General features: G+C 46.7%; 2 protein-coding genes across 3 annotated transcripts in view; one reads left to right on the top strand and one right to left on the bottom strand.

The window, feature by feature from the left end:
- The window catches only part of LHX4 (LIM homeobox 4), a 256,618-nt gene that overhangs the window by 221,003 nt on the left and 17,962 nt on the right, over positions 1 to 17,653 (bottom strand). The window lies entirely within an intron of this gene.
- The window catches only part of ACBD6 (acyl-CoA binding domain containing 6), an 82,848-nt gene that overhangs the window by 62,661 nt on the left and 2,534 nt on the right, over positions 1 to 17,653 (top strand). Inside the window, exon 7 of one of the 2 annotated variants that reach the window (XM_064664210.1) lies at positions 15,483 to 15,513. In XM_064664210.1, the coding sequence (XP_064520280.1) occupies positions 15,483 to 15,513 (31 nt within the window). Of the gene's footprint in view, positions 1 to 10,034; positions 10,220 to 15,482; positions 15,514 to 17,653 lie in introns of those variants that run through there. The other variant, XM_064664211.1, reaches the window with a different exon arrangement.

Raw genomic sequence — 17,653 nt, 5'->3', positions numbered from 1 at the left:
AGGCTTCCTTTTGCTTTGAGGGGGGGCTGCAGCATAAGTGGCTGACTTTGCTGAGAGATCTCCCTTTCCACTCACATCCTTGGTGGCTGCAGCACAAAACAGCCAATGTTAGCCCATCCCACAGGTGTTCCCTGTTAAATAGACACCTAAATGTGATTCCTGTCAATTTAAAGCAGGCAGATGCTCTGGATCCCTGCTTCAGGCCTCATTGGTAAGTGCAAGTATATTTGCTGGTGTCTATTATCCACCAAATGACAAAGTGCTGATGTTGCCAGCTCACCCCATGGGGCTGGTGTTCCCTGAGTTCTCCTGCACCTGCAGGGACACCCCAGTGGACAGGGGTTTGCCCTACCAGGCTCTGTGTCTCCCTCATTAAAGCTTTCCTATCTCAGCCCTTGCCAGCTGGGATAGAAAGGGAGAATAGCAACTGTGCCTTTTTTATAGCAATTCGTATTTTGTTTTAGATCTGGCTTGGTGGAGACTGGAGGATGTTCTCAGGTTTGTTCAGGGCTCCTTCAGCTGCAAGAGATTGTTTTAGGTCACTGTTAATAGATGGAAATCAGTGTGGAGGATGTTGATCTATTCCCATTTATCGTTCTTTTATGGTACATAAAGAAAACTTTGAGATTATTTGTTTATTTAAAAAGGAAGGGGGAGAATTCATCTTGTTTAAAGACAGAAGTTGTTTTTATCTGTGAGTTTTTTCTAGCATATATTTAGGCATTCATAAAAATATGTATTTGAGATGGAAGAAATCTCATTTAGTGGGATGATCTTTCATTTGAGAGTGTGTAAAACTGGCTTTACTTGCAGTTGCTTTTTGCCTGGCATTTGAGTTTAAAATGCTCTTCCACGTTGCCTTCAGACAGCACTTCCACTCCCGCTGCCAAGGCTTTCAAAGAAGATTTCCTGTGAAATTAGGTTTTACCAGGTTAGACTTTTTCTAACTTTAAGAAAAAAAAAGAGGTAGGAGAAGTCTTTAAAAAACATAAAGGTTGCAAATGTTTTTCTTCCCTCCATCAGTAACAGTGAGCTTTTTGAATATTGATCTTTTTCTGGACTGTTTTCCCTGCCAGCCTCCCATTGTGTTTGATTCCTCTTCCTCTGAAGTACTTACTCCTTGTTTGTATCTGATAGGATCTTGGGAATCAGATGCAATTTGGGCATTGTACGTGGTGGCTTTAAGGCACCTGTGTGTTTTTAGACTGTTCTTTTTTGTGTACAGACAGTGAAGTTGTTCTCAGGAGGTGCACCTGGTGCACAGGAGCTGCTTTCATCCCATCATTCGGTCCCTCTTGCCTTAACTCCTGCTCTCCTGACCTGCCCGAGCCTGGCTCACACGCACAGCCCAGCTCCAGCTGAAATTCCCTTCCTGTAGTTGGAGGCACAGGGAAAAGTGCCTCAGCTGGAAGGCACATGACATGTTCCCCCTTTTACAGGTAGGGAAACTGAGGCACAGGGTTTGTCCATTCTCTTTGGCAGGGCTCCTTCTCCCCACACTGTGCTTTCCCTGGCTCCCTAGGGAAGATGGGCCCGAGCTAAGACTCTGAACACGGATACTTTTGCCGCAGGGACTGGATTATGTGGGAGGCTGGACTTGCGTTTGCTGCTTCATGTTCTGAGTGTGCATTTCTGCTAAAGCCTTTCCCTGGCTGCTGGCTGGCTCCTGGCTTCCAAGAGCTCAGCCCCATTTTTCCTTCAGAAAACAGAGGATCTGGGGGAATTTATAAGAGCACTAACTCAAAGCAGACACATGGTTTCCAAAATTGAATCTGACTTTCCACGGCTTTTAGCAGAAGGGTTGATTTGGGTCAAAATTAATGCAAACACTTGCGTAGACCATTTAACGTTTAGTTTATGGACCTGTTAAGGCAGCAGGATAATCCCTTTAGATTACCCATGTAATTCCTAGTGAATATTTATTTTAAAGTGACTTCAGTGCCCTTAGTCATTAGCGAAGGTTAGTAATGCCTCTCACAGCTGCCAGGCTCGGTGCAACAGCGTGGTTTGTCAATGGGAGGGTTTCTCCTTTTGTTCCCTTTTTTTTTTTTTTGTTGGTTTGTTTGTTTTTTAACATTTCTCCAACTCTTGCCAGCTTAATCCCACGAGCTCATCTCAAATCACAGGGAACCACCCGAGCTGCCTTTGCCAGTGTTGACTTCCACTTGGGCGAGGCTAAGGAGGATGCCTAATCCGGGGCTTTTCTCCTGCTGTCTGCTGAGGGTGTTGGGTACACAGCCTGCGTGGGCTGTGGGGGGAGGATGGGAGGGTGGAATATTCTGCGGGTTCAAGGACACGCTCCCGCTTTAATGTGCGCAGACATGCTCCCGCTCGCTCTCTGATTGGCAAGGTTAACTCGGAGAGGCTGCAGCTTTTTAAACTGATTTGATTAGACCCACTACTTTATCCCATTCCCTCCCCCACCACTTGGCCCACCACCTCCTGATCCTTTTAACACAGCCCTTGGTCCAATAACCAGCCAGTCTGATTTATTTTTTTTTCACCCCCTTTTTCCAATTTTCGTGCTGAATTTTGACATTTTGTAAAATAGATTGTGCAGCCCTACAGAGAAGATCAGGAGGCAGTATCTTAGTCTCAGGGCTGGGTTTTATTGTGAGTGGTTGAGAGGCTGGGATGTGCCTCCTCTTCCTCACTCTCCTCGGCTCTGCACCTTTCCCAGCTCTCAGTGCACATGTGTGAATTCAGGGACATAAGGTTTAAGGCTTGGACACTCCTTGCCCTCCAATTCCTCTTTTCTCTGCAAAACCAGGGCTGGGGAGAATTACATGCTCAGCCCAAATTAACATGGCACCCCAGGTCCTCTTCTGCTATGGTATGACGTGTTCACTGTCTTCAAAAATAAACATGGACAGTGTGGATAGAAAACTCCCATATCCTGTAGGAGCAAAATAATGGTGTATTTCAGTAGCAAGCATTACTAGTTGGGATTACTTTGGGAGATCAGATCACCCGTAGCTTCCAGGCTGGCTGACAAGTGGGATGGGCTCTGAGGGGCCATGAGAAGCTGTTTTGGCACTAATGCCCTCAGCCCTTGGGACAGCAAGGGTGGAGTGGGCACCAGCCTAGCCTTCCAAGGGTCTGTGGCCCTGTTGCCATCTTTAGCTGTTGTGCTTTAGCACGTTGTGTGCTGCCAGTTTGCAGTCCTGGGCTCTGCCTCTGGGACGCAGCTTATGTTTGTCATATTAAATATCTCAGGGAAATTTGGAGCCTTGTGCACATAGGCACCTCTTGCCAAGTCTCTCTAGTCCTTCTATAAATAAGCAAATAAATCACAGGTTCTCTCAAACCCAGAGAGCCCCAGTTTGCAGAACAAAACCACTGGAGAGTGACCAGAACTGCTGAATTTTTGGGAGTCCCAGACTGGTCCAGGGGAGGCTGCATCTCATCTCATTATCACTTACTTATTTGTTCACCAGACCTGATCTAAAATGGTGTGGGCTAGTTGGGCAGCTCGGTGCTGGCAGGGTCAAAATCCAGCGACCAGGACCGACCCTGTGGAATCACCCTGGTGAAAGAGCACAGAATATAGACAATCCCCTACACACAATGTATTAAACCTTGACATGCTGCATTACTTAAGAGGTCTCGGGGAAAATTAAAACCCTTTTGACTGGGTTTTGCAATGCAGGGAAAATTTTAGTGACGTTTAAAAGGTTTCTCTTGTGTTCCTCTAATGGGATAAATAAAAAAAGGCTTGTTTTAGGCCAGCAAATGGGGGGACAATCCAATTTCCCTGATTCCATCAAGACACTCTTAAAGCATTAGCTTGTGCAGTTTTAAAAAAACCCACAACAGACTGACCCCTCTGCCTGATGGCTTTGAAAAGTGTCCTGATGTGGAGGTATTTATCCTACACCACATGCTTCATCGAGGCACTCCAGCAGCACTCTGAAATATACTCCTTTGTTATTAAACTATTTAGGAGGACAGCATGCACAGGAGGAAACTCAAACACCAGTTTATTATGTACTGCAGCCATCCACACTGGGGCTGTGCTCAGAGACTAATGTGTGATGACATGCTCTTTGAATTCAGTGCTTGGAAGGGGAAAAGGATGTCATTAACATTTCTATCAGAGACTGAAACCTAAGTGTGCCCTTAACTTTCTGGTTTTAAGTGTAGTTTTGCCTCAATATAAATAAAGATTCCCCTGTGGAATATTATACTTGCAGTTTGTTTCCATCAGTCAGAAAGATTAATGTATCAACACTTACTCCAGAGGGGGCTCTGGGGATTGATAATGGGAGATACGAAGCCTTTCACCTCGAGGTCACTGGTTCAGCTCTGCCCCACGTCGGCCGCCACCACCAGTACCTGCCATCTGCTCCTCCCTGGTGTGGAATGGGCTGGGCCCAGTTCTGGGCCCAGCTGGTCCCAGGAGGCTCCCTGGGCTGCTTTAGTAGGAAATGGGATGGACCTGCTCAACTCAGCCCCAGATGTGACAGCAGCCCCAGCCCTGGGCTCAGACGGCGCACCACCAGGGAACTTGACCTTCTGCCATGCTTGTACAACCCATGAATGGTGAACCTGTTATCCCTGCCCTGTGCAGAATAACTCATTCAAAGAGTAGGACATCCCTGAACATAAATCTGTCTGTTATAAAGTTGGCTGCGGTTTTCCCTGGTTGCCTCCAGCTCCTGCTGAATTTCATTATACAGCACAAGGAGGGAGCAAGTGCTGCCTCTAGACTTTGAAAGAGCCCTTTAAAGTGAAGATCAATTTTGCATCTCACTAAATAAGTAATGACAGACCAAACTGCAAGTACTTAGTTCAGCTGTATTTTAATAGCACTGTGGCTCCATCGAGAAATTCCAGTTACTGATGTAGTTTGATGTCCTGAGGCAGTTTTCTCCAGACATTTTTCCTTTTTTTTCTTCAGTATTGGCACTTCATTAATAGCTGTTTGGAAACCTGACTGTCTGTGAATAAGCAGCACCAATAAACCTTTTCCCTCACTATTTATTTCTCCTTTCTTCCATCGGGAAACAGCCCCAATGATCATAGACTGAGTTTTCAGAGTCTGACGTGTAGTTGTACATGGTGGTGGATGAGCAAATGAAAGAGCAGCTTCATGCCTTATAAAATAACAAATGATAAATCAGCTACTAATACAATTCACAGAGGCTGCTAAAAGGCTGCTGAATGTCACAAAAACAGCAACCCTTTGAGGTGATGAGACGGGAGCTTCTTAAGTCAGCACGTGCAGTCGGCTTCTCCCTGGCAGTGGTCCACTTCGGGGCAGGATCCAGGCTCTGCTGCCTTCCCCCTCTGGCAGACAGCTGTGAGTGTGCAAACGTCCTCTCTAATTCCAGATTAGCCAGAAAGAGGAGTCCTCATCCTTAAGAAACAGTGCCTGGGAAGGAAAGGCTGTCTAGAGGCTGCAGGGCACAGCGCTATCCTGAGGTGCTTTGAGTTGTCTGAGCAAGGTTCCTGGCACTGGGTTTGTCTAAGGAGAATTAAAAAAAAAAGTGCCTTTCAAGCTGAGGGCTGTGGCCACTGGAAGTCAGCTCCCCTGCTAGCCCAGGCTTCCCCAAGCTTGGCTTAATAAAATCCAGATCTCATTTAATGAGTTCAGAGGATGGTTCAGACCATCCCAACATGGAAAGTGCTGCTTTTGCACAGCAAGCCAAGGAAGGTTTACGGGACCAAAACAAGAGTCTCTGGAGTCTTTATCCTCACTGACTTAAAGGAGAAAAGGCTCCCTAGGCCATTTGCAGCACCTCTGCTCCTCCTGCAGCACATTGTGGCTCCGCTTTTATTGCAACTGTGCCTGTCACCATCACGATACCACAACATCCCTGACAGTGCTCCAGCGCTGCCATGGGATTCTTGGGCATTTCAGCTGCCCCTGCTTTTGCCCAAATCAGGGGAATCAAACTCCTGGGTTCAGACAGGCACTGCTTTAGCCCACACAGGGGTGGTTTCCCTGCTTTCTTTTGGATTTCTAACTCTCTAATGGTCACTCAGTTGTTGGCTTTAAATGACAGTTCATACAAAGAGGATGCCCTGAAATGCAGAGTGGCAGCACTGAGGCCATTGAGGATGACAATTAAAAGTGCAACATCTCCTTGGCCACCCAGGGCTGTGGGTTCAAGCCTGCAGAGGAAAAGAGGTTACCTCCAAAGCCCTGAATCCCTTTAAATAAATATCAGCCAGCATTTGCCTGCCGTCAGCAAGGACTGAGGTGAACCGAGCAGTGGCTGCAACGCTTTCGGCTCCCGCTGTCTCCCGTCCAGCCTGCTAAATTTAGCAGCCTAATCAAGCTTCCTTCTCTCTCTTTAATCGTGTGGAGCAAGTGGCATGTTGACTTGCTGGTTGGCGCTGGATCCCATCCTGCTCTCAGCGTTCCAGCCCTCGGCAGTGCCCGGGGCAGCCATATGTGGGGGGCCACCGAGGCAGCGCTTCCTCCTAATCTCTCTGCTCCCACCCACACGTGCTGTCCTGATATCCGACAGCCGGTCCCACGCGGGCACGGGGCCAGCAGTGACTTTACAGGCTTTGTGGCAGAGATTATTTAAAGGAGATTAACCCTTCTAAACCCCTTAGATTTTAATTATTTCTGTATGTATTTATAAAACCTGCAGTCTGCTAGTTCCAGGGCACAACTGCCCCAGTCCCCATCCTTAACCTGGATTCGTGAGTATACAGCGCAGCCATGTTACGGGGCAGGGGCTGGGCTGGACAGGGCTCACTGGACTTATTTATTTATTGCCATTCTGGAACAATTCACATCTGGGATGAAAATGAAACATTGTGGTTTCAAATTGTAAAAACAGCTAATAATTTGGATGACTTTAAAATACTAACAGGGCATTAATTGAATTGTTTGAGTCAGTGCAATGTCTTTCACTAATTATTTTGGTTAGGGTAGCTCTGTGAACATGAAGGACTATGTATGTCTCTGAAGACAGGGCTCTCTGTGGGGCTGATACACTGGAAGCCAGGAGAAGGAAGGCCTGTTTCTTTCATTCAGTCTCCTAGCAAGTCTTTTATATGTATAATGATGCTGTGAAATCACTAAGTCTGGAAAACTATCATGGCTAGCAGGTACTGGAGGGGGGAAAGAAGGGAGGGAAAGAAGGGTGTGCACCTCCGTCCTCTCATGCTTTCTCTCCTATTAGTCCTGTTAGTCAGTGCTGGGCTAATTAGGTTGTTGGAGTAAAGGAGTGACAGAGGTAATGTTTCCACTCTGCATGCAAGCTGTAAAATCTAAATACAAGTGGAAATATCTTATTTCTGTTTCACAGCACAACCTGGCTTATCTCAGGTGATGCACACCTTACGATCTTCAAAAATACAGAGCATCATAGACTCCTAGGAGGGGATTGTAAGGGACCTCTAACTCCCTGCCACAGGCATGGACACCTCCCACTAGATCAGGTTGCTCCGAGCCCTGTCCAACCTGGTCTTGAACTCTTTAGGGATGGAGCAGCCACAGCTTCTCTGGGCAACCTGTGTCAGTGCCTCACAGTAATACCCTCACATATCTGCCTGTTCTGTAAATGCAAGCATAAAAGGTGGCTGTTAGAAGGAAACAAACCCCACAGCATTATGGATGTCAGTGATCTGAGAAAAAAAGAGGTCATTTTGAATGCATTTCTTAAAATCGGATGAATTTTATTTATTCTTGTCTCCCAAGCAAGGAAATAAATGCAGACAGTGCCAAGGAGTCCATAAATAATTTTTTTTCTTGGAGAATCTCTTTAATATGCACACTGTCCTGCTTCTGTAGTAGTGAACATTTGACCAGTAGCAATTAATTTCTTATCACAGTCTTTCTATGAGGTAAGAAAACATTAGTGTCTCCATTAGGAGGTGGAGAACAGGAGTTCTCCCAGAGCAAATGATGTGCCCAGCTTCATTCCTCTGCCCCAGGGCTTGCCAAGAGCTGCTGGAGGGAGGGGGCATTGCAGGGTATTGCAGGGATGCCTCTCCTGCAACCTGGCTGGGTGCTCCTCTCCAGGCAGATCCATCCTCCTGATCAAATGATAAACTCGGAAAACATTCAATATCTGTATATTTCAGGAAAAATGTCACTAAGCTAATGAATTTTCAGCAGCTTACTGTGAAGCATACAGTATTTCCTTTAATGGCAGATGGGAAAAGGGAGAACAAAAAATAATAAAAGTCCCTGGTATAAATCTTTTCTCTGTAGAAAGGATGAAAAGAGGGTTTCTTACTGAACCGACCTTATGGAAAATAGCATGTGATCCCATAGCATGTAGATTATTAGGCAAAGTGTCCCAAAGGTTAATATATCTTTTCTCATTAGAATGGGTAGGATCTCCAGCTGAAAGTGCTGAACCCGTGTGTCCAGCCCTGGGGAGGGGGAGTGGGAAAGCAAAGGGTTAAATTTCGGGGCTGTAGAAGCAGATTGTGTTTTCCTTCTATGATGTGGGCTGACAAGACATCAGTATTCTATTCATCTGTTGGGAATTAGGCTGTTAATCCAATCAATGACTCTTGAGCTAGCTGCAGCCTGCCTCCCCACTGGGGAACAATCGGATCAGACGGGAGATTGTTTAAGAGCACAGAGCGGTCCCGGTGTCAGGTGGAATTTCCAAGCGTTCCCTAGTGAATTGGGGATGGGAAAGCTGTCTCAGCCCATTTATCCTGCCCCTTAAATAACCAGGTATCTGCCTCAGCCACGCTAAAGTGATAAAGCAGTACAGGAGCGACTAACTTTTACGCGAGGAGGGGGAAGGGAAGCACCGTGATAGGAGAGATTTTGGGATCTTGCCCTTTGGAATACCATCCTGTTCACAGCCTGGGATCAGTTTGTGTGGTTTGTCAGAGTCTGGCTCAGCCACGGCGCCGTGACACTTGTTACAGCTTTAGGCATTGACTTTTCCAAACACATTTTTGATCCCCGCAGCTTCCTGGCAGCTTTTCTATTGCACCAACACACTTGTTTGATGACCAGCAAGATGCCTGGTGCTGGAAGTAACAGGCAGTAGCAAATATTCTTTGGATAACCTATAAATATGTCCAGATACACAGCTGTGCACGGAGTGCCGGCTGCAAAACAGGATGAAAACACTCAACAGCAAAACAGCCCCGAGAGGTTCGGTGCTGCTGCGTGAGCCGCTGTGTAGGTTCAGAAATCGGTTTGTTCTGCAATTAAAGACAGCCATGTCTGCATTGGGATATTGAGAGCCTGTGTCTGTGCCAGCAGCACTACATGCTGATCATAGTAGATGTGATAAATCCCACTGAAATTGCACTTGGAAATTTAGGTGCGGCACCAGTTAGAAACTAGGGCGATGAGGGATTAGCGTAACCCTGGCACACTGAACTCCTCAGGCTGGGGGCGTTTGGGTGCATTAGCAGATGCAGACTCCGGGAGGGAGCCAGTGGTGCTTCCTGGGCATCCTGTTCTCTCTGAGCTTTCTTAGAGCTGCTTTTAACTCCAAATTAGTGCTCCTAAATGAACCACGAGTATGAGCTCTGGCAGGAAATACGAATAGGGAGGTCCCCAGACAGAAAGATCCCCAGCTCATAGGCTTGGCTTTAAAGGGCTTCAACATCCCTCTTCCCTTGATCATAATTTTGAATCAAACAAAAGCTAATGCAATTTTCCTTGCCTTTCAGTAGCAGATTGTGATGTAAGGGTTCATGCCATTAGAAATGTAATAATTGCTTCTCTATGCAGATCTAATTTATCTGTGAGGCACTTAGAAGATAGGCCAAATGATAGCCTGGCAGTAGACTCTGGAGAATGGCCCAAGAGGTGATGATAAAAATCTGTCTAGCACCTTCCATCCTCAGGGATATCTGCCCAGCACAGTGCAGGAAAAGGTCTGAATGGTAGGAAGGGGGCAGAGGAGAGAGCTGAGAGCTCTTGGGGAGGGGTCCCTGCCAAACCTACCCACTTACAGGGGGAAGTGGAAGTTAACTGAGGAACCAAACTTTGAAGATACCCAAGCCCTGCACTTGCCAGCCTGGGCTGTTTGCAATCTCCAAATAACAGCTGTTCATGACCAGTGCGTGGATTTTGGTTTTTCTTCTGCCAGAAGTATTGTATGTCCCATCCTTGGGGAGTGCCTGAGCTGCCTTCAAGCTGGGACCAAGGGTGCACCTGGTGATGTCTCACAACAGCCTATGCCAACATTAACAGCCATAACCTTACAAGCACTTCACAAACACCAGCCAACTAATTATCCCCATATGGACCACCTACTTAAAACACCTGGTGAAGGTGAGCAGTCACAAATATATTTTGCTTTAGCAAAACCAAAAGTAGGGAGAAAACATAAAGATCTGCTTTATTTTTCTGGGGTCAGAGCTATTTGGGATCCTAGACTTTGGCACAAAGCTGTTGGATGGTCTTGTTTTCTCAAATTGCACTGATGCTGGCATTGCTTTAAGGCTCAGGAGGCAACTAAAAGCAAAAGTCTATGTGTATGTGGGTGCACACTGGCCTAAGATAGGGATTTTAGAGGAACAGGATCACATGTCAAACTAAACCATCGCTTTTCTATGCCAGCATTTGCCACTCCTCTATCTGCTTCACTTGGGCAAGCATTCATTTGACATGTATTAATGTACGTGTACAAACCCAGTCTGCTGCATTCAAAAGCAATGTGAAAATGAATATAAAGGCTGGGTTAAGGCCACCTACTGAATTGTTTGATGGAGTTCAGACTGGTTATTTTAACCCCCATTGCCTGGTTTTACGTATTTTTGGGTATTAACATGTAAATTCTGGTGTGCTTTTAGCTGTAGCCTCACCCTCAGTCTTGTTGGAGATAGAATTTCTGAGAGAGAATAAGAAGATGATGAGGTTAAAGTAAATTGTTGGGAAGTTGAAGTCTAAAGTGGAAATAAATGAGAAATAAAACCCTTTTAAAAGTGGAGGGAAGTATTTTCTTGCTATTTTTCATCTCCCTGGCTTGAGTGAGTGTGTGTCGTGAGGCTGCAGAGATTTATATTACAGCTCCTAAGCACCAGTGCTTGTTCAGAGGCTGTATTATTCTGGCCCTTTTTATTCACTCACCTTCTAAAGATGTAGTGTAAATATTTATCTTCCCTCTGGCCCATCCGTGCTGCCCAGGACCCAGCGCTGTTAAACACTCTTATCACCGCATCGTTCTTATCTCCTGCGATCCCTGCCAGCATTCGGCGCCTGTCAATGGGAACGAGTGCGCACCTTGAAAGTTGCCACAAATGAACAGAAAAAGAGGTGGCATGGGGGGAAAAATACCTTAAAATGAAAAGCACAAGTGCTATCCCTCAAAGGGAAAGGACAGTGTAGATGTTTTCTGCCGTGCTTTTCACGGTGCGCTCACAGTGTCTGCGCTTGGGGATGTGATTGAAGGCACTGAGATGAGGCCTCTGTGGAGCAGCACTGGAGTCCCGTACAGACTCTTGTGCTGGTGTGGAGGCTGCCAGTCCCAGCATTTTCACCTTCATCACTGGTCAGGCTGGACCAAAGCTCACCCAGGTAACCATCAAGGACTTGTTCTTCCTCTTTCTCTACTAAGTGCTAAGTAAAAGAGGTGAGATGCAGAAGAGGTGGTGTCTCCCTTAGGGCTACCCTCCCTCTCACAGAGATTTCTGCACACAGCTTGTAATGAGGCAGGTCTGGACAATCCATGTTTATACCACACTGTTTAAACTGTCCTGTGAAGCCACAGCCAAACACTGGCCAGTCAAGGTCTACTTGCAATGGCAAGAAACAGCAGCTGTGTTTTATAGAGTGTACAGCATCTCAGAAGGGCTCAGCTGAGCCATTTCCGTGTCTCTGCCCTTCAGTCCAGAACTTGTGTTAGGTTAAGCAGGGAACAGAAATTCCCAAGGAATGAACATGGGACGGCAACACCAATATAATCCTATCACTTATGAGACAAAATTGACGTGCAGTAGCCATAGTACCACTTAGCGGATAAGACAGTTGGTCCATCTGCGCTCGGTCCATCTTCTCTCATTTCTCTTGCTTAAATTTCTCAGGAGCAGCACAAAATCCTGTTATCCAATAAGTTATCCACTGGTAGTTGGATTTTCATTGAGTGACATCTGTCGCAGACCATTGCATGTAGGAGGTACTGCTGATTTTGTAGCATCTTTTGTTTGGATGGGTTTGGTAGACATGGACATTCGGGGTTTGGTTTTGAAGTATTTGGAAGTGCTCTCATCTCCCTCAAAGCTGTGCAGCTTGGCTGTCATCCTGCCATGGCCAGATGTGCCAGGAAGCTGTAAAAGGCATCCAGGATGGCACCCGATATTAGGAGGCAAGAGGAAAGCTTGGAATCAGATCTGTTGTTGGTCAGTAACATTCATGTGTGGGACTGAGCACTCTTACACTCCAGTGTGTAATGGTCTTTCTTTCCTTTCTGATTGTTTTCTGTCTACCTGTGTGGGTTTCTGCCATTTCCAGGAGTTCCTCCTTTCTATAATTAGAGCATTGCTAAAAGGGCTCTGGGACAGGCACCTACCAGGGCCTTGCAGGCCTTTACAGAATGTGTATTACTGATTTGAGCCTGGCTTTTCCCACCTTTTGTGTTGAAGTTCACTGAATTAGAGCAGGTTTCCTCCTTTTTAACCTGTCACAGTGACACATCCCAGCTAACACGTGATGATGAAAGGGCATTTCTCAGAGGCACCTGGCATAGAGCAAAGCTTGGCATTGTATGTTGGCCCCAGAGCTGCCCATCTCTTCTTCTGCACTCCCCAGCATCAGCTCCTCTACTCAACACCTTCTCTTTGGTCCATCTGCTGAAACTATCCATCTGATCACAGTCAGCATCTCTGTTCCTTGATCACTGTCAGCATCTCTGCATTCCTCCCGGCTGTGGAGGATGCGCTCCAGGTGCGCTGCTCCTGACTGGTGCCAGCTGGGTGAGGCTCCACCGGGTTGTCCCTGTCCACTCACTGGGATCACTCATCCCAACAGAGGCACATCCTGGGAGAAGAACACACTGCACCTCCCTAGGATGCTCTAGAAACCGCTGCTTTCTGTCGCACGTTGGGAAATATCCCTTGCATCAAGGCCATCTTAATTCATCTTCCGCGCACTGTGTTTCATTGCAAAACAAACATTTCCAGCTTCTCGTGGGCAATATTCATCTCACATAATTCCCACAATGGGAGCTGTAATCCTCACTTTCACAGCCAATCTTTGATTAGTCTCCAGGTGTGACCGTTTTGCTCTGAAGGCTCAGCGTTGCCGTACCTGGAACAGCCGGGCACGTCGGGCTGCGATTAGCCACGGTGCTCCAAAAAGCCAAATCAAAGAGGGATTGAGATCAGCAGCTTCCCGAGGGCATTTCAAGGCCTTTAGTGAGTGACCACGCTAAAGCTTTTTCCATTTACCTGGATTAAAATTTGTCGCAGAGGAAATACAAGCAAATAGCACAGCATCTGAGGAGTGTAACAAATAGCATTTGGCCAGCCGGAACGCTCAAAGGGGGGGGGAAATCCACGGCGTAAATAAAGTGCAAACCATGTTTGCATAACATTGGATTAATAGTTCTTTTTAAAAACCACACTGGGATTAAAGACACGCATCTCCTATGCCAGGACTCGCGCTCCCTCCTTAGCCCAACAGATGCCAGGAAGTACATCTAAGAGAAATAAAAAGCCTCGTTAGATCCAGCCGGCTGCTGAAGCAGCAGTGCTTTCCACAGGCCTTTGGAAGAGGAACAAATGGCTGTAGTATTCCTGGAGCAGTCCTGTGTGTTTTATAGGGAGTTCTGCAGCAAAGTGTTCCTGTGGAAAGGGATTTCTGCTGCACAGCTCCAGTCCCATTCACCTGTGGGTTTTGTCAGCTGCAGTTTTGAAGGCGGTGATGCAGAGGGGAGCTGGCTTCCCATCCCCCAGCCCACATATTTGACATGCTGCCTTTCCAATAACTCATCTGGAGCGCTGCTGCCTCTTCTTCCCCAGCCCTGCTCCATATTTTGCTGAAGTCAGTGCCGGCCCTGTCACTCCCCTGAGCAGGCATGTGCTTAAGGAGCACTCGGGGGCTCTGGCTCAGATCAGTTACCTTATTAATGTGGAGTAATCAATGGATGCCGTCCTTGATTCCTTCAGTTCTTTGGCTTGCAGTATCTCTAGTGACAACCATTTGCATTATGTCCCTGCAGTTTGGGCAGAAATAGGCTCCTGAAATGAGGAGTCTTCAAACACTGGTGTGAGTTCACTGACGTGAATGGGACATAGTGGCACATTCCTTTGCTTGGAAAAGACATGAAATGGATATTGAGGCAGCAAATCCCTGTTACATCTGGCTTTCCTCTTTTGTCTCTGTTGCTGTGGTTGTTGTGTTGGTGCAATGTCCCAGACCAAAAGGTGGCACCTCCCACCCTGAAACACAGATGATTCCTAGTTTTTCAGCTCAGCAGGGTTAATATCAAACAGAATAGCAGGTGGGAAACCAGAAGTCTCCAGCTATGGGTGAGATTTCTACCTGTTTTACTGTTCTCCTTCTCCCTTTCGCCTGCTCCAGAATCCACAGCAGACACCAGAATTTGCACCTTAATCCCAAAGATGATGGTAATTAAAAACTTAAGTCTCCATAGACAGATGCAAATAAATTAAGGAGGCAAAGAACTGAATTAGAGGCTAATCCTGATGGGCTAGTGAAAGCAAAGTGGCCAGTAATTCTTTCCTTCTGTTATTTCACCTGTTCTGGTGGCAGGACGAGGCTGTGACAGTGTGAGGTGCCTGGGTGTGCACTGCTGGATGTGCCACATGTGCTCTCTCCAGCAGAGCCTAGGGAGGGATACAGGAGCCTGGGAAGGGGACACACTTCCCAAAGCACTGCAGCTGGTGCAGTGGTGTACGTGTTAAGCTGGAAGAGGGGGCTGTGTGCCAACACCTACAAATCACGTGGTTTGCTTTGCCCTTTTGCTGCAGGTGTTTCGCAAGCATGAGTTCGACAACCTGCTCATCCCTGAGCACTGTGCCCTTCCCTCACCCAACAGATCTTACCTGGGCTTTGGGTAGATGTAAATTCTGAAGAGCAGGAACCTAAGATTTATTATTTATTCAGTTGGAGAAAAACTGGATTTTTTTTTCCTTCTGTGTGATCATTTGTGCTGAAGAGTACAGCACAGTGTCCCGGTGCTTTACCCTTCTCTCAAGTAGGCCAAGGCTGGGCTTGCACTGAAACATCTTGCACTAAAGCATCAGGATTAGTGAGAATCCCAGAGTAAGGCCATAGGACTGAAATCCTTCATTTTTATGGGATGGAAGTGATAACACTATGAACTGAATTATACTCAAGTCATGACGTGATCCACGCACTCTTAGGGGTGGATAGATATTGATTATCTGTCAATATGAAGTGATGGGTGGATGATGATTCAAATCCCAACTGTCAGGTAGCTGAATGTCCTGGCCTTTTTATCTAGTCAATTAAAACATTGCTGTGATTCAGCTTATTTATTTAAAACTGTGATTTACTTGTGTTCCCACAACATTGCCTATACCTCTAAAATCAAGTCTCTCTCTTTTTTCAGGATGGGGAAGGCCAGACTGCACTCCATTATGGTAAGCTGCCTCTCAGCTTCATTGTCCTCTCTAACAGGATGGATTTGCAGCTGGAGTAAATGCTCGATGCACAGAAAGCAAATTTCAGGAGAAAAATGAGCAGGGAAGCTGGATTTGATTACCTCCGCTGTCAAATCCAGCATGGTAGGAGTAGGAGCCGTGGGAGAAGCAGCAAGGAAGACTGCTGTCTTCCCTTCCTTCTCCTCTGCAAATGTCACCTTAAAGCCTTCCTTTGCCCCCAGTTAATGATGCAGAGTTTTCCTGTACACCTATGTGTCTCTAAGATGTGGTTGTGCCACCTCCAGACCCAGGAGTGGCTCTGATTAGGGAATGCCAAATCCCTGGGCCTTCAGGGAGGGTCTGTATCAGTTTTAACAGGTTACACAGGTGAGGGGAAGGGGATGACCAAGGTGGCCTCCACTTCTACGTGTCCTGGTGACAAACCTGTTTGATTGCAGATAAGAGAGCAGCAGCTTCTCTACTACAAAAATCAGCAGGGGGAAGTCACAGTTTGCGTCCCTCCTGCAGTTACAGGCTAATTAGATACATGATTTTATAGGAGTCTTTAATTGAAAGCTTGTCCTATCTCCAAATGAGAAGAGTAGAGACTGAAGTGATGCATGCGGTGCTGATGTGTGGGGGAATATGAAAAAAGTATCGATTTGATCTGGATCATAATTTTTTCCCAAAATTAAGACATAGCCAGTTATTATTTTGTACTCTCTCTTGATGCCTGTCACTGTAATTAAGAGCATACTTGTCATTCTGAAGTGTTTGTGTCTTTCTCTCTCTCCCTGATCTCTCCACAAGGACATTAACAGGATGGCAAAATTGCTTTGCAGAGCATCAGTCCAAAGCACAGCATTTGGATCTGGAGCTAAACTCCCAGATTCCAGGGCCCCTGAACTGAGACTGTAATTACAATAATGTGTGATTTCTCCCCATGTCATCTTTCCTGTAGGATACTCTATTTTTCAAATTCCTATCATTATGACTGGAGTAGTGAATCTATTGCTTAGCACAGCGTTGTCCACAGATTGACAGCACTTAAAATGCCACACTGCCTCCTTCTCTGCCTAATCCATTCCACGTTTTGGGCTTTCTCTCTCCTGGGAAGATGCTTTCCCTGCTCCCAACTCCAGGACTGACATTTGCCTATGGAGGGGTGCACAGTACATTACTGTAGGTCATGCACAAGCATAGCACATATATAACTTATCCATGAGAATCTGATTCAAGCAAGGCCAGTATGTGAAAAAAAAGAGTGGATGCATCACCTGAGTGTAAATTCTGTGGAGGTGGATCACTCTGGCTGGTGACTGAGGCAGCCTGTTTAACAATCAAACAAACATAACTGATTTAATGAACGTTATTTCAGAAACAGTTTCTCTGATCCACCCTGACAGCTCAGATATTTCAATAGTGACAGTTTACCATGGTTTTCTTCCCAAATGCTTTAAGTGTTAAAATTTTTTCTTCCCCCTTCTCACCTCTCTTCCCTGTATATTGTCTTAGAGAAGCCTTTTTGGCACACAGGTCCATGGGTGCCCAGCTATTCCTGGTGACCATCACTGCACCCAGGCTGTCCTCATTCCCTTACTTACTGACCTGATCATAAATCCCCCCGATCTTGGAAACAGCTTGTTAAATGAGGGACTGGTTTGAATTCAAGTGCCTGTTGGCCTGAATGGAACTCACTGAAAACCCCTCAATACCATTTTGGTCAGCACTTCACAACCAAGCTGTTAATTGCAGAGGAGAGGCGTGAGAGCTCCTATGAAAACTGTCTCTGAGCTGAGCAGTGCCTTCACAAGGCCTTCCCTTTCGTTGGAGGCTGTTCAGGGAAGGGTTAAATCCCATCAGCAAGGCCAGCGAGGCAGGCACTGCTTTTAGGGTGTCTGCATCCCTTTTTATGAGGCGGCGTGGCCTGACAGCTGTCCTTGTGGTGACAGCTCTCCTGATTACAGCCGGTGTCAAACTGCATCCTGCTGCGGGTTATAAATCCTGCCTCCTTCCGATGGGCGCCGACCCCGGGTTTAATCGGAGGTTAAGTGGAGGCCATCCGGCAGCGCGGTCCGGAGGCACCGGATCACCGGTGGGACCCACTACCGGGCCCACTCTGCCCCGGGCTGGAGCCAGG

The sequence above is a fragment of the Pseudopipra pipra genome, chromosome 9, assembly GCF_036250125.1.
Source record: "Pseudopipra pipra isolate bDixPip1 chromosome 9, bDixPip1.hap1, whole genome shotgun sequence".
Taxonomy (NCBI): Eukaryota; Metazoa; Chordata; class Aves; order Passeriformes; family Pipridae; genus Pseudopipra; species Pseudopipra pipra.
This window is presented reverse-complemented; position numbering and strand designations above follow the sequence as displayed.